General features: G+C 50.9%; 1 protein-coding gene across 2 annotated transcripts in view; it reads right to left on the reverse strand.

Annotated features, from left to right (window-relative positions):
- The window catches only part of Atp2b2 (ATPase plasma membrane Ca2+ transporting 2), a 300,161-nt gene that overhangs the window by 54,438 nt on the left and 230,241 nt on the right, over positions 1-15,482 (reverse strand). The window contains exons 8-12 of one of the 2 annotated variants that reach the window (XM_051155098.1): positions 9,493-9,618; positions 7,883-7,915; positions 6,428-6,487; positions 1,838-1,879; positions 979-1,137 (exon numbers count right to left, since the gene is read on the reverse strand). In XM_051155098.1, the coding sequence (XP_051011055.1) occupies positions 979-1,137; positions 1,838-1,879; positions 6,428-6,487; positions 7,883-7,915; positions 9,493-9,618 (420 nt within the window). The remainder of the gene's footprint in view (positions 1-978; positions 1,138-1,837; positions 1,880-6,427; positions 6,488-7,882; positions 7,916-9,492; positions 9,619-15,482) is intronic. The other variant, XM_051155099.1, reaches the window with a different exon arrangement.

Below are 15,482 nucleotides of genomic sequence, written 5' to 3' on the forward strand. Positions count from 1 at the left end.
GTGCCACAGGCTACTGTGGAGTCACCTGCCTGTGACAGCAATGGCAGCGAAGGAGGAAATCCCTGAGCCCGTATCTCCCCACCCCAGCTCCAGCTGCGGAGCATCAGAGCCTGGCTCTACCCCTGCCTGCCTGACAGCCGCAGGGGCGGGAAGCCAAGCTCCCGGCAGCCGGCAGCCAGAGAGAGCTGTCACCGGGTTTAAATATAGACCGCTGAGCCTATAATTTGCAGCTGTCCCCTGCTGCGCTGTCTATAATTAGAAATGGAGACAGCCACAGAGGCCTTGGTAGCCAGGTGGGAGGCCTTGTCCTTCATACATTCTCAGTGCAAGGGGAGGTCAAGGCTGTGCCGGAGGGCTGGGCTCACCTTGCAGCTGGACTTGGCTTCCGGGGGGGGGGGGGCCAGAAGACTGCCACAACTATCACCTGCAGCTAACATCTCAGTTGGGGGAGCCTGGGTCGCTCGCTGGGGCTCAGACAAGTCCTTCTGCATGGACTCCTGGCTCTGTACTCAACCCCTTCAGTCTTCCTTCTCCGCTATAGCTAGGGTGGTCTTTACCTAGTCCAAATCCATGGGGGCTTTCTTGCTGTTACATCTTCCATATTTCCCACTGTCCTCAGGATAAAAACGTCTTTGTTGTCTGAAACTCTAGGCCCACACTACTATATAAGCCACAGGCTAGGTCCCTCCATCTACACAGTCACCTTTAATTCCCTAAGCAATCAGCCATACTGTGACAAGAATTGTCCCCCTTCACAGAGGAGTAGGCAGGTCCTCAGAGCTGGGGAAGCCACCAGCCCAAATCCTCAAAGCTGTGGCTGGGGAGGTCTGTCTGCAGGGCCGGCTTTGTATATCTGGAGGAGGGCAGACCTCGAGGACCATCGAGGACCATTGCAGTCAAGATTCTTCTTTTACAGGTGAGGAGATAGAGGGCAGAGTCGGGCAGGGCTAGTCAGGGCGGTCCCTGCTGTGAACTCACCCGCCTTGCCGATCTGCACAGCCAGCTTGGTGAGCTTGCCCTGAAGCACCGACTTCTCTTTCTTGTGCATGTTGGCTTTCTTCTTGTCATCCGCATCGCCACCCTCTGCGCTCTTCAGGGGCTGCATCTCCATAGCGGCTGCCCCATCCTGCTGCTTGGCTGTAGGGGCAGAGCATGCATGTGCACACAGACACATACATGCAGGTCAGCCTATAGGCCGGGGATGCTTAGCACCCACCCTGCCTGCCCAGTAGAAATACTGAGTGCCCCATCTGGACCTTGCGCGGCTGCTAAAGAAGCCTCGATGGGACCTGCCCCTTCCAGCTGCAGTCTCTGGGGCCCAGTGGTACCTGGATCCTGGGACCAGAGACACGTTTGGGATTTTATAGGACTAAATGGGCCCTTGGCCCTCTTACAGTCACATAGAAAGAGAAGGGCTCCCCTGGGTGTTCTTGAGGCCAAGCCGTTGAGTTGCTAGGAGCTAGCAATAGGAAGGACACAAAGCATGGCTTATAAAGAAAGTAAGGTGCCCCAGGCACAAGTATCAAGCCCTCATCTCCAGTCAAGGGGGTCCTTGCTAGTGTGGGAAGGACAGAAGGACCTGTGGCTCTTTTGAGTGGAGGCCAGCCAACCTTCCACTTGTGATAGTGGAGCCAACTTCCAGACCCAGCTGATGGGTAGGCACTCTGGTGCACCCCCTCACTTCACTATGACACCTCTTTATCTTACCCAGTATCATCATGAGAATCACGACTGTGCCCCCAAAGATGCCAGGGCTCCCCGTAGGTGTGGGTGTGTCTGCCCCTGGCCCCAGTGAGCCCCTATCTTTGTGTGACTCGAGCCCCATGGCTGCAGTTACCTTTGCTCTGGCTGCTGTCGGCACTGCCATCCTGCATTTTACCTACACAACAGAGAATTTCAACAAACAACAGGCAGCACAGGTCATCACGAGGACGCAACAGGCCACAGACACTCATGTCACAGACAGGAAAGGCTAAGCTGCTCGGGGGTGTTGAGGAGAATTGGAATCAAGGCCAGCCCGGCCATCATGTTAGCCACGGGGGCCGTGGGGCCAGAAGGCTCTGGATTCTCTTTGGGGCTGGATGGGGGAGGGTGTTTCTGTTGGAATAACCTCGGCCTCGAGTGTTTTATAGATGGAAAGAATGAGTTGGAAGCAGAGGGAGGCTCCCAGATGCCCAAACTGAACCTGGCATGATGCTCATGGCTGAAAGAGAAACTTTCAAAATTTTCCTTCCTCCCTCTCTCTGTTCCTTCTTTCCTCCCTCCCATCTCTTTGCAGTAATGAGGATTCGAACCTAGGGCTTTGTGTATACTAAGCAGGCACTCTACCCAGCCCCTCTATGTTTTATGTTTTACTTTTGAGACAAGGTCTTGCTCATGATCCTCCTGGTTCACCCTTTAGCTACATAATCTTTATTTTAGAGTGAGAGAGCGAGAGAGAGCGAGAGCGAGAGCGAGAGAGAGAGAGAGAGAGAGAGAGAGAGAGAGAGAGAGAGAGAGAGAGAGAGAGAATGCGATCAATGATCAAATTTCTAGAATGGAGAGAAACGAAGGTCAACATATCTCTTTGTCCCTTGTTTTGGGCTGGGTGGGGAAACGATTCTTTCTCTTTATCCCTCTGAAGGCTATGATGCTAAGACACTAAGGACGCCCCTGTCTAAAGTCCTGTAGAGTGTACAGGGCAGAGAGTGAGCAAGGGGTCCACAGCAATGGCCACTGAAGGTCTATGGGAATGCCCTGGTCCTGGGAGGAAGCCCCTGGCCCCTGGAGAAGAGGTCGTAAGCAGTAGCTCCAGATTCACAGGCAGGATAAGAACCAGTGGCTACACTGGATGCTACCGACCATGCCAGGGCCTGATGCTGCCAGATGTGGGGGAAGGGCTGGGTGTGGGGCTTGCTACTGGACGTCAGTGCCGCCCCAGGAACCTCTGCCCCAACCTGGCCACTGTGGGTGGACATGGAGGCTTCTGTTTCTTGCCTGAGACTCACTAGGCTTGTGCCACCCACTAAAACTGTTCCTATAGCTTTGATCCCTCAGGAGAGGTGGGTGAAGGCAGTTTACCCATGACATCTTCTGCCAGGCTCTGGGTTTACATGGCCTCCACACTTTCATCTAGTGCAGTGGTTCTCAACATTTCTAATGCTGCAATCCTTTCTTTTGTTGCTACCTCATAACTGCACTTTTGCTACTGTTATGAACCATAGTGTAAATATTTGATATGCAGAATATCTGATATGGGACCCCCTAAGGGGGTGGTGACCCACAGGTTGAGAATCACTGATTTAGTTCTTGTCACTGTTTTCTTCTGAGAAAGATGCTCATGTTGGACCCCACCCCCCACCCCTTCTATAGAGGAGAAACTGAGAGACTGAGAGGGAGGTGGGCTGCGTCGGCAGAGAGCTTGCCTTGGGGTGTGAATGTTTCCATTCTGCTGTTCCTTCTGCCAAGACTCCTCTGAGGCCAGGGCACGGGGCTTGGGGTGGTACTGTGGGGGGGGGGGTTCCTGAGAACCTTGTCTCGACACCAAGCAGCTGTGTGGCTCTGCCTCTCCTAGCCTGTTCCCACCTCGGCACCACTGTGGGCTGATGTATGTAAACCCTGGGAGCACCTGGGGGTTTCCATTTGTAACAACCACTTCCAGAGTCCAGCCATCATCTGGCTGAGGATAGTTCTGCAAGTGTCCTCTCTTGTCTTGTCAGGCCACGCAAGGTCACGTGGGAGGGACCATGAGCTTCATCATTTTATAGATGAGAAAACTGAGGCTGACGGATGCCCAGAGGCAGCTTGTCTTCACAGGACACTTCCAGAACAACCCCGGGGCATTGTGGTTAGCCTGCTACCATCACTGTGGACACCTGATGGGTGACTTAGACAGACCCGGCTCTCTAATTGTCATCTATTAACTCCCAGCCGAGGGCCAGTGTCCTACCTGGGGTTTGAGGATAAAGATCCATCTTCTAGTGTAAAATGTTTTCTTTTGGATTAGAAACAATACGAGAGAAAAGTCTTTCTTAAAAAGAAAAGAATAATGGGCAGCAATTATTCTGTTTCTTATAATAATTTCACTAACGAGGCTAAGGGGTGCCGAGGGACTGCACTCCCAGAGGCACCCTTGGAATGCTGGAAGGGCTTGTTTTGCCTTATATTAACAGATGTCCTAGCCGCTGTGCGTACCCGTTAAACCCAGCAATTCTCTTTTATTGCCATAGCGATTACACGGCCAGACAAATAATCACCAGTGCACACGCTGGAGAAAGGGAGCCGTCTCTGGGAGCACTTTGCTGCAGATGGCCTTGTTTTGTCAGAAGCAAAGGACTTATCTGAGGCTCTTAGAAAACTGGTGCCCACCAGGCCCTGCATTGTACTGTGGCAGCCGGTCCTGTCACCGTGTGGAACCTGGAAGCCCTGAGGGTGAGCAAGAGGATAGGAGGCGAGTGGGATCTCAGAGGCTCTGCTCTGCATATATTTTAGATGGAGCCGTCTGGAACCGGGAAGATCCCTGGACAGGTAATGATAATCAAACTTGGGTGGTGGCAGGCTAGGAGACCTTAGGAAGCCCACTTCTCTTCCCTTCTTTGTGAAATGGGCCCACAGCAACCAAAGGGATACTTAGGAAAAGCACCTGCTGCGAACTGAGAAGAGGCCAGGGAGTCACAGGGACGCATTGTCTGTCTTGATGGACAGTGATATGCACATGAGCGTAAATGAAAATAATGAAATAAAAATAGTGATGGTGATGCCTCCGGGATGTGTGAGTGTTTTGCCTGTATGTATGACTATGGACGCAAGTATGGCTGGTGCCTGTGGAGGTCAGGAGAGGGTGCTGGGTCTTCTGTTACTGGTGCTACAGGCAGCTGTGAGCATCCTCATGGGCTAGAAGCTAGTGCTATTTTGTTGTTGTTGAGACGAGGTCTTTCTATGTAGCCCAGGCTGTCCTGTAACTCACTTTGTAGATCAGGCTGGTCTTGGGGCTCACAGTGATCCACCTGCCTCTGCTTCCTGAGAGCTGGGAGTAGAGGAGTATGCTACTATGCTGGGGTTGGGCTAGGGTCTTAATTTCCTTGAGTGTCAGTCTCTTCATATTTGGACAATGACACCTGTGTTGCAGGGCCTTTACGAGGGTGAAAGAGATGGAGAACTTGAAACGCTCACAGCAGTGTCAGTCCAGAAACTAAAGCTCCTCCTCTCTGTGAGTTCTGGCTGCAGCCTGTAAGTGAAACTCCCGTTCTCTTGTGGAACTGGCTGTTGTGGTGGATGATGCCTGTGTGCTGATCTCCTAGGCAAAGTGGGTTCCTGGTTCCTTCTCCCTCAGCTGTGGGTTTGGCCATGCTGGCTCTTTCTGTCACCTCTAAGCTACCCCTCCCTGTTGTTTGACACCACCCACAGCCCCAGCTGCCTTCCTTCCTCCTCCTGGGCTTGAAATAGACCCACACTAGAATTAGCAACTGCTTGTAGAGGTGCCTTGTGAAGCCCCTGACATCTCCTGGGTGGGTGTGTTGGTTGCTTTGAAGGCAGGTAGGTTGGCTAGAGGTGTCAGGTGTAGGGTGAGAAGATGGGGTGGGACAGGGTCTCCACATTCTGCAAGAGGGCTGGGAAGTTAATAGATAAGAAATATGTTCCGCACTCAGTGATGTTTCTGTCCCATTTTTTACAGTCAAACCCTAATGCCCCAAGCATCCAGGTGCAGCCTTGGTGGCTACCATAGGACCTAATTGGGAAAAGGAGGTTATCTGAAGATTGTAGACAGCAGAGACCCCTAGCATAAGTGGTTACAATCCTCTATGTTTGTGTGTGAGGAGAAGATGATGAAGATCCAGGAACATAGGCAGCCACACCCGCCAGCCACCCATGGAGAAGCAAGAATATAGAGATCCATAGACACTCCAGCCCAGGCACCAGCGAGACACACCAGTTCACACTAGAAAGACAGACTAGGTCCAAGTCCCACAAGCCTCAACACCTGCTGGCTTGGCAAGAGAGAAGAGAAAGAGATAGAAGAAGACATGTCTACCTGTGGCTCAGCCATGCTAGGTGGGGTTAAGGGGCTAGACTCCAGCCTGAGTCTCCACCTTTGAGGAGTTTTAGAGGAGGCTTGGAGCTTTTGCTAGGGACTCAGATGCTGGCTTCTGTTTAGTTCCTGACCCCAGGTTACCTTCCTAAAAACCAGAGCCAGAGTTGTGCTTACGGGTGAGCCACACCAGGTGGCATGCTGCTTTGCATAGGGCTAGATCTAAAGCCAAGTCACGTGGAGCTGACTTCTTGTGTCATGGTTCTGCTTTTAGGTGCCTGTCCCAAATTGGGGAGAGTGTTCTGGGTTGGCCATGCATGTCAGAGGTCTGTGGGACCCAGGATAGGTAAAGCCTCAAGTAGGGGGTAAGAGAAGAAGACACCCAGCAACCCAGCCCGAGAGCTCGCCGTGGAGACGTACCATTGACTAGGCTGGCATTTGCGCTACCTGCAGCGTTTGCAGGTGCTGCGCCGTCGGCCGCTGTGGGGGTGGGAGGGATGGAAAATGCAATGTCACAATGGAGAAGGCGACGACAGAGATATGAACCCACTGAGGGATAATCACACGGCCTATTCTTAAAAACAAACAAACAAAACAAAAAAAGAAACCTCTGCTGGAAAGTGAGGAACTCAAATCGGGGGTGGGGTGAAATGCTCCTATGGATGTCACAGGGAGGGTGGGTACGGGGACTCAGGCACAGAAGGCCTGTGAAGGATAGCATGGAGTGTGGTCAGATGGTCAGGTGGATGGCACTTTATTATTTATTTTTGAGACAGGGTCTCACTGTGCAGCCCTGGCTGGCCTGGGGCTGGCTCTGTAGGCCAGGCTGCCCTTGAACTCACAGAGATCCACCTGCCTCTGCCTTCTGAGTGCTGGAATTAAAGACATGTGCCACACATCCAGCTGGGATGGCAGTTCTATGGTGACCTCTGGACTTTGTTGGCTCAGCTAGTCAGGCAGGAACCCCATGGAATAAGAAAAGTCCAATCCAGGGACCCATGACCAGAAGTCAATTAAAAATGCTCAGTGATGCTGTGTAGCCTAGAAACTTATAAGAGGCCTTCCCCGTGACTACAGTGGTGGTGACATAGGATCAGGCCACGGCTCACCACTAGCTTCTGCTTCCCTGATCAGCTCACTGATGATCTCTGTAGTATCCCCCATGCGAGGTATCTCACCAGAAAGGGGCTTCTAGATGTCTCCTTTTTTATCAGGGAGATATTTTTTGTTTTTTGTTTTTTTTGAGACAGGGTCTCTCTGTGTTAGCTTTGGCTGTCCTGGACTCACTTTGTAGACCAGGCTGGCCTCAAACTCAGTGATCCACCTGCCTCTGCCTCCCAAGTGCTGGGATTAAAGGTGTGCACCACCACGCCCAGCTATCAGGGAGATCTTAACTTAGAAATTAACAATTGTATGGTACCACCAAGTTCGGCCCTATGGAGTTCTTTCTTGGTGGGGGGGGGGATATAGTTATATAGGAAGCAAGAGGAAGGGGCACTAATGAGTGAGGTGGACACACTGTGTGCTTGGAGACAGGGGCTGAGGCAGCTCAGTAGGGGTACTAATTGGTTGTGGGGGGCAGGAGTGCTATGATAAGAGAGGTACTGCATGCTAGAGTGTGAGGCTTCAAAGGAGGTGCCATTTGGCCTGGGACATAAGGACAAGAGGGCAGAGTGAGTTTTTTTTTTTTTTTTTTTTCCTTGTCCTTCTGGGCTGGAATATAGGAGATCACAGAGGAATGTCTAGAGGGGATAATCTCCAGTAGGGATGAGGTCTCCTCCAACTGTGTGCTCCTGACCTGGGGACAAGGCCTAAGGGCCCAGAGCTGCAGCTATTTCTAAAAGCCCATCTTCCCTGAGGGTTGTCTTACTGTACCTGGTAGCTGAAGGCCATCCCCCTTCTTCACACCTGTGTGATGATTTTTGAGACATGTTAATGAAGGAGAATCACATACAGCCTCATGTATACACCATGCCAGACCACACACACACACACACACACACACACACACACACACACACACACACACACACTCCTGCACACGAGATCATCCTGGACTCTGAGCTGTGTCTCAGGCTGACATGATGGGACGGGAAGACCAAATGTTCCGGTTCTGGTGCTTCTGCCACAAGCCCTCATACTCCACTCCCTAATCAGAAGTGAATCTTGTGCCTCTCTGTATGCTGGTTCAGATTCAGCAAAGGACCTCAGATGATACCCAAGGGGTCACTGAGGCCTGTCTTCCTCATGGCATTGTCAGATGTAGGACTGGCCTTCATGAGCTTCTGGGTATCTGTCCCTCAGCCCAGCCCCGCAGAGATTGGAACATGGGTACAAACTACTGTAATCCACCAGCTTCTTAGATCTGCCTCACTGCATACACTCTATTGACCCAGATTACAGGACCCCACTCATACATGAGATCCTGTCCCAATACCTGCTGGGACTCCGAGCCAGCACCGTGTGCCAGTTTGAACTCAGTCCTACTTTGTTCTCTCCAGCTTCTTGATTTCCCAGCTAACAGCTCATCTTCACTATTCATGCAGGATGTTGAAGGGATAGCTGTGACCCTAGCAGGGATACATTGAAAAGGAGTTCTTCCCTCAGGTACCAGCTGCCTTCATTCCTGATGCAGGTTTTGTATTCTGGTACCCTCTGGCCACAGGTAGCATATGTGTCTGAATTTGGGGAGGGCCATCTTCTCTCTTATTAACCTTCCCCAAATTTCCAAAGTTCAGTTGTGGGAGCTGCCCTAGAGCTTAGGAAAGATGACAAAAGACTGAGAGTCTGAAGGGGGACTTTGCTTGAGACTGAGTGTGGATTCCAGGTAAGGAGGTGGCTGTTTTGGGCTTTGGGCTCAGGGTGTTGTGTGAGCATCTCTCTTCTGTTCTGAAAGATATTTGTATCGTAGACTGCTACTCATTGCACTGAGGGACACCAGGTGAGATGTACTCTTACTTTGAAAGGGGAAGGGGGATCTGGACATGGGCAATGTGTCAGCCCCCAGGGAATCAGAGCAGTAAGCGTGGGACCAATTCCCCACCTCCATAACAGTCTTCTCTGCCCATGCCCGGCACTCGTCTATGCTGGATGGAATGGCATCCTTGCTGGTAGAATTGACAATGTCAGAAGGAACATCTCTGGGTGAGGATTTATACTCAATACTAAGGTGAGGAGGAGCCAGCTCTTGCTGGTTGTTTCTACTGCTGGAGCTTGGCAATTGAATGACATGCCCAGCATCCTGAGCCTGGCCTTGAGGGAAAGGAGGGATCTCTGTGACATGACTAGACAAGACAGAGACTAGGGATGATGCAACATACAGGACCCACCCAACTCCAGCAGGCCCCGAGGACAAAGGAGGTAGCTGTTGGCACAGGGGATGGCATAGTAGGCATTCTGTGATGTGGAGTGAACAGATAAATGGAAAATGTGGCCTTAAAAGCTCCTTGCCTGGTTTTTGGAGTGTGTGCTTATGGGAGGCTTACCTTTTTTGTCTTTCTTTTCTTCCTCTTCACCACCAGCTCCCAGCAGGGTAAATATGATGCCAGTCTGAGAGTTCACACCCACAGCAGTCACCACCATTCGTCCTGAGCCCTCCATCACATGGGTCCCTGGGGAAGGAAGGTATAAGCCCTATTAGTATCACATTGCCCAAGACTCCTCCACAAACGAACAGAAGTAACAGGTGTCCATCAGCTTCTAGCAATTTTCCCACTGAGATCATGGGGTGGTACCTTCAGGTAGGGGCCACATCATGGGCATGGTGTGGACTTTGTAGATGATACTACTTCAGGGGAGGCTGAGATGGGCTTGTGACAGTATTACAAGATTGCTGTTGCTTCTCAGTTTTCTGTTCCACAGAAGATCCGTGCTCAGAACCTCCTATTCTAGCCTGGACACTTACTCCTTGCTTGTCTTTTTCTCCCACTTCTTCTTCCACCATTATAGGCCAACCAGAGAACAATTCTTATAGATAGTATTTAGAATCAGACCTTATTCATTCTGCAGACAGGAAGAAATGGGAACTAAAGCTTAGAGAGTACTACTGAGAACTGGCCCACCTTCCCCCTAATGGAGAATTCAGGGATCTGTGAACAGAGATGAACCTCAAATCATATATATATGTTTTCACAAATCTCAAAGTGAAATTCAGTGTTTACCCTCACCCCCCATTATTAGTATACATAAAAAAAAATAGAGCCCAGCATCAATAACATAACACACAGTTGTAGATACCTTATAAAGACTCCAGGTTATTTTCATATGATTTGCAGCTGTGGCAGATGTTGAGTATCATCCCTCTGACAGTTTACCAGTAAATTATCTTCCTGCTGGATCCTGTTTTTTACGCTAATCTAGAAACACAGACCTTACTGTGCGACACACTTTAGAACTACTTTACTTCAGTATAACTGTTTTCTGTAAGTCATCCTGTGCATTGTGTTTTATGGCCTTTCAAGTTTCATGCTGAGGAGGTGGGTATACAGTGACATCAGAGTCCCCGGGGCATCTATGCTACAAAAGAAAATTTCAGGCCTTCTCCCTAGAAAGTTACTACTACTGCTATTATTATTGTCATGGTTATTATTTGAGGTACTAGGGATTAAATCCAGGCCTTGCACAATTGAGGTTAATGCTCTATTTTAGAGTATTCTCCCCAGGCAGTTTTGAGACAGGTTTTTATGTATCCCAGCCTGGCCTTGAACTTGCTGTGCTGTTGGGGTTGACCTTAAACTACGGATCCCCAAGCCTCTGTCTTCCCAGTGCTGGTTTGCAGACATACTCCACCATGCCTAGTTTATATGGTGCTAGGGATGGAACCACTACATGCTAGGCAAGTACTCTGCCAGTTACATCTTAGCCTTTGGGCATTTTTGAATTTTCAGACACTGTCTCATTAAATTGCCTAAGCTGGTCTTGAACTCATTTGAGCCGACGCAGGTCTTGAACTGTGATCCCCCTGCCTCAGTCACCGGAGTAGCTGTGATTGTTTGTGATTGTAGGCCTGTATTACATTCAGATACTTTTTTAGAATCTTAAGTTTCTCAATATGAGTTCCAGAAATCCCTAGAATTCTTATGGGTCTTGAGAGGCGCTATTGAGTGAAGTGTTTCTACATTTATACATCATTATTTTTCAAAGACTTTTTATGTTTATACATGTTTTGCCCATATGTCTCTCTGTATCACATGATTGCAGTACCAAACAAGGTCAGAAGAGGGCACTGGGTCCCCCAGAACTGGAGTTCCAGAAGGTTCTGAGCCACCTTGTGGATGCTGGGCATTGAACTTGGGTCCTTTGCAAGAGCAGCAAGTACTATTAACTGCTGATCTGTGTCTCCAGCCGGCATCTTTGGGGCTTCTGAATAGGCAAGTCTTGTTTTTTGGAAGGTAGGCCTCTATGTGCAGGCTCAGAGAGTGGGTGTCTTAGACACCATGGAGAACTTGTGGGAGAGGGAGAAAGATGACATGTTTGCCATCCCTGTACTTGGGAGGCAGGAGAGGTGGGAGGATCAGAGTTCAAGGTCATCCTCAGTTAAGGTCAGCCTTAGCTATATAGCAAGTTTGAGGACAGCCTGGGCTACATGAAACCCTGTTTTAAGAAACAATGAAACAAAACAAAGGCAGGAAAAGGTGTTCTCTCTACCTCTCTTGCACACTAGACTGTCAACCTTCAGGAGATGGCAGTGCCCTCACCCCCAGAGACATGATGAACCCTGGGGACACTAAGCTAACTGGAATCCTAAGCCATAAGTTGCACAAGCTTCCAAATCAAGAGATAGGAAGTAGAGTGGGGTTGCCAGGGTCTACCAGGGTCTGCCAGGGGAGGGTACCTGGGAAGCTGGAGTTTCATGAGGCCAGGCTGAGCTTTGGCTGAGGGGAGCATGGGAAGTCTCTGGAGGTGGAGTGTGTCTCTGCTACAGGAAGATGCTAAACACCACTGGATCTAACTGCCTGGGAAGCAGATAGCAGCCATGTTCACCAACCAGTCTATCCACAGGGAAATGCAGGGTGGCCTCTGTCCTCTGATCCTCAGCTAGCTCTGGCGCATCGGTAGCCATGCCTGGTCTGTGTGATTGTCTATCAGTGTTAAGCAGACCCACCACTCCCAGGGCTCTGGGTATCGACTCAGCTCGTGTGCTATCTCATGAGACAGATGAGGAAACTGAAGGCCCAGGAAAGCTTAGGAACACCTACTGTGTGCACAAAGGAAATATCTGGAACTTCAACTGTGTGCTGGCACCGTGTTGACCCCCACCCTACAAGCAGTAATCTTAGCTCTCACATCGGGGTTGGGGTTGGGGGGGGGGAACGCAGGCTGGAAGGGTGAGGTAGGCCTGCCCCAGGCCCCACACAGCCTAAGATCTTAGCCACAGCCCACTTCTCCCCAAGGGAAAGGCCCCAATAGCTAGCCCTAAAATCCAAGCGAGAGGAGGCTAGTCAGGAGATGGCTGTGCTGGTCCTTGGGTCCGGAGGCCACAGGAAGGCTGTTTTCCACCTGCCTAGCAGAGAAGGGATGGAAAAAGGTGTGGGGGCCAATTTCCACCCAAGATAAGCAGGCCTCAAATCACCTGCTAATCTAATCACTCCCATCACCACCCGGGGGCTGGCAGCTCCTGTAACCTGTGCAACTAGTAGATAGGGGACAGAGAACAGGGGGTGGGGTGGGGGCGTGGAAGACAAGGAGTTCACCAGATCTGGGAATTCCCCCCCCCCCCACCAGGGGCTCCTCGGGCCTACCAAGGGATAGAAGCAGGGGTGGGGTGGGGTGGGGGGAGGGGCAGACACAGCTCCTGTCCTCCAAAGGGCACTCTGACAATGTGTGCAGATTCCTCCCCAGGCAGCGGTTCTCAACCTTCCTGGCGCTTCCAAAGTGTGACCCTTTAATACAGCTCCTCCTGTTGCAGTGCCTCCCAAGCAGAAAACTCTTTCCGTGCTACTCCATAACTGTAATTTTGCTACGTAATGTAGCATGCATCGTAATGTAGATATCTGATATGCAACACCCATGAGCTGGTCATTTGATTCCCAAGGGGTAGAGACCTAAGGGTTAAGAACCACTGTCCCAAGGGCTGGGCTGGCTCCCTGAGGCCCCAGTGATGCAATCAGAGCCCGGGATAAGATCCCAGTCATCTTGTGCTGCTTGTCCTTTGACCTCTGGCACTTGACTGCTCACCCTGGGGGAGGTGAAGCCTTTTATTGAAAGTTTGAGAGGGTCTTAAAGTGAAGCAAACTGACCCAGGCTAGTGTTCATATTCCAGAGTCTATCCAATCACCCGCCTCTCAGGTACCTATGAAATGCCGGCATTTCTGACCTATGTGTAAACATTGAAATACGGTTTGGTTTGAACTTCCAGATTTCCAGCTGCTGCACAAGGATTGCTGGGTGAGTGCTGTGGCTGGTGCCTCTCCAGGTGACAATAGAGCAACTGCAGCCTTGTCCTGGTGTTTGGGACCCCTAGGGCCACAGACTTGGGCTTCTGGGATTTCTCAGCCCTTCTCTCTGCCCATTCTGATGTATTACGGATTGGTGTTTGTCCACCTGCCTACCCTGGGGTCAGGTGTGTGGATGTCCACAACCTGGCCTGAATATGAGTTCTTTCTAGATTCTTCCCCTCGATTCTGGGGATGAACTTGGGGTTCGGTGAATGCTAAGGCAGGACTCATTTTCTCTCTCTCTCCTCATTTTTGCTGTGCTGGAAAGTAAGTGCAGGACTGTGGTCCCCACTAAAGACTACAAGAACTCCTCACCGAAGATGTGGACACAAGCTCCTAGAGGCTCAGGGTCCTTCTAGGACCACAGCTGAGCACGGCTAGGACAAACAACTAGAACTTGACTTTTCTTTGCCTTCTTTGATGTCAGATGTGTCATGTGCCAGCAGGGGGTTTTAAAAATGGGGCTTGGGGAAGGTCCATAGATACCCCCAAGCTAGTGCCTATATATCCCTAAAGGTCAGCAGACAGGAAGGCTGGCAAGGCCTCCTGACAGGGGTAGAGAATTCAAGGCATCTAATCATGGCAGCAACCCCAGAAGCTCCACCCAGAAGAGCTGGGTGGGAAAGGGGCAGCTCTGAGAGGTGGAAGGGGCGGGGCAGGACACAGAGATGAAGGAAAGTTCCTTGCTTCTACATACTCCTATGAGCTGGGACAACCAACCCAGTTTATACACGAGCAAATAGAGGCTGAGGGAAGATTAAAGAGATTGTCTGGGGTCCCCAGTCAAAGAGTATTAGAACACAGCCTTGTCTCTACCAGCCATAAGGAAGGACATCCATAGGAGCCCTCGGTGTGTTCTATTGACCCTGTGCCAGTGCTCCCCCTTTGAGACACCCCTAACATGCTATGGGACTTATAGGTAAACTGAGGCCACACAGCAGTTGCATTCCAGAGCTCAGGTTCCACTCATCTGCGTTGCCTGCTCTTTCTACCTTCTGCACCATCTCTCCCTTCTCCCTCTGCAGGGCTCAGGGCTACAGCTGGGCACAGTCTCCCGATGGCAGCGGCCTCAGGCTCAGAGCTCCCTCTACCCTGGACATGATTTGCTGGAGAATTGGTTCAGAAGTCTGTCTGCTGTGGCCAGGGCCCCTCAGTGAGAGACCAGTTAGATTAGGTCTGGTGGGAACGTCAGTTCTGCTCTTGACTTTTGATGGTTTGTACAGTGTAGACCTCACCAACGTTGCAAAGCAGTATCCAGAGTGCTAATAGGGGTGGCTGTGGAGGGCACCAGTGGTCATGGGGACCTTCCTAGTGAGGCGGGTCCTGAGCAGATAGATGGTAGCAGCTAAATAGGCAAAGAGGAGGAAAGATGGGTATTGGGAGGAGGGTCTATCTGTCCCCAATGGCTGGAGGAAACAAATCCTATGGGTCTGTAGTGAGGTCCAGTGGGTGGTGGGTGAAACAGGTCAGAGTTGAGAGGACATCAGATGTAATGCCCTCCCAGCAGGTCACTCTGGTCGGTCCAGGCTCTGCTCATGCAGCCAGCATGGGGACGCACTATCTGCCTATTCTCTTTGTGTCTGTTCTGTTTTATGCTCTGCCATCGTGCCTCTGGCCACCCAGCTGGGTGTCTGTGTGCGGCTGGCTTCTTCCTCATCCACCTAGCTGTCTTTGTGGTTCTCAACTCCAGCTCTCCTTTTTCTACCCTCCCTATGAGCAGGCCCTTTCAAGCCGAGAAGAATGGTTTTCATCGCTTCTCACCAGTCCCTGCCCCTCCCCCTGCCCCCCAACCCCAACCCCCACCCCCTGAGCCAAGGTCATTACAACCTATGGGAATCTTTGATCCAGCCATCTTTCTATATCTTGCCCTTAAGGATTTCCCTTGGACCTTGATATCTAGAGGGTAAAGCAAATCCACTTCTCTGACTCCACATAGCCTTGCGAACCTGTGGTGGCTTTTATAGATCTCCCTGCCTTGTCTTGGTCCTCACATGCCACCTGCTCCAGACCTGACCACCAGCCTATGCTTCAAGGACCCA

This window comes from Acomys russatus, chromosome 13 (assembly GCF_903995435.1).
Source record: "Acomys russatus chromosome 13, mAcoRus1.1, whole genome shotgun sequence".
Taxonomy (NCBI): domain Eukaryota; kingdom Metazoa; phylum Chordata; class Mammalia; order Rodentia; family Muridae; genus Acomys; species Acomys russatus.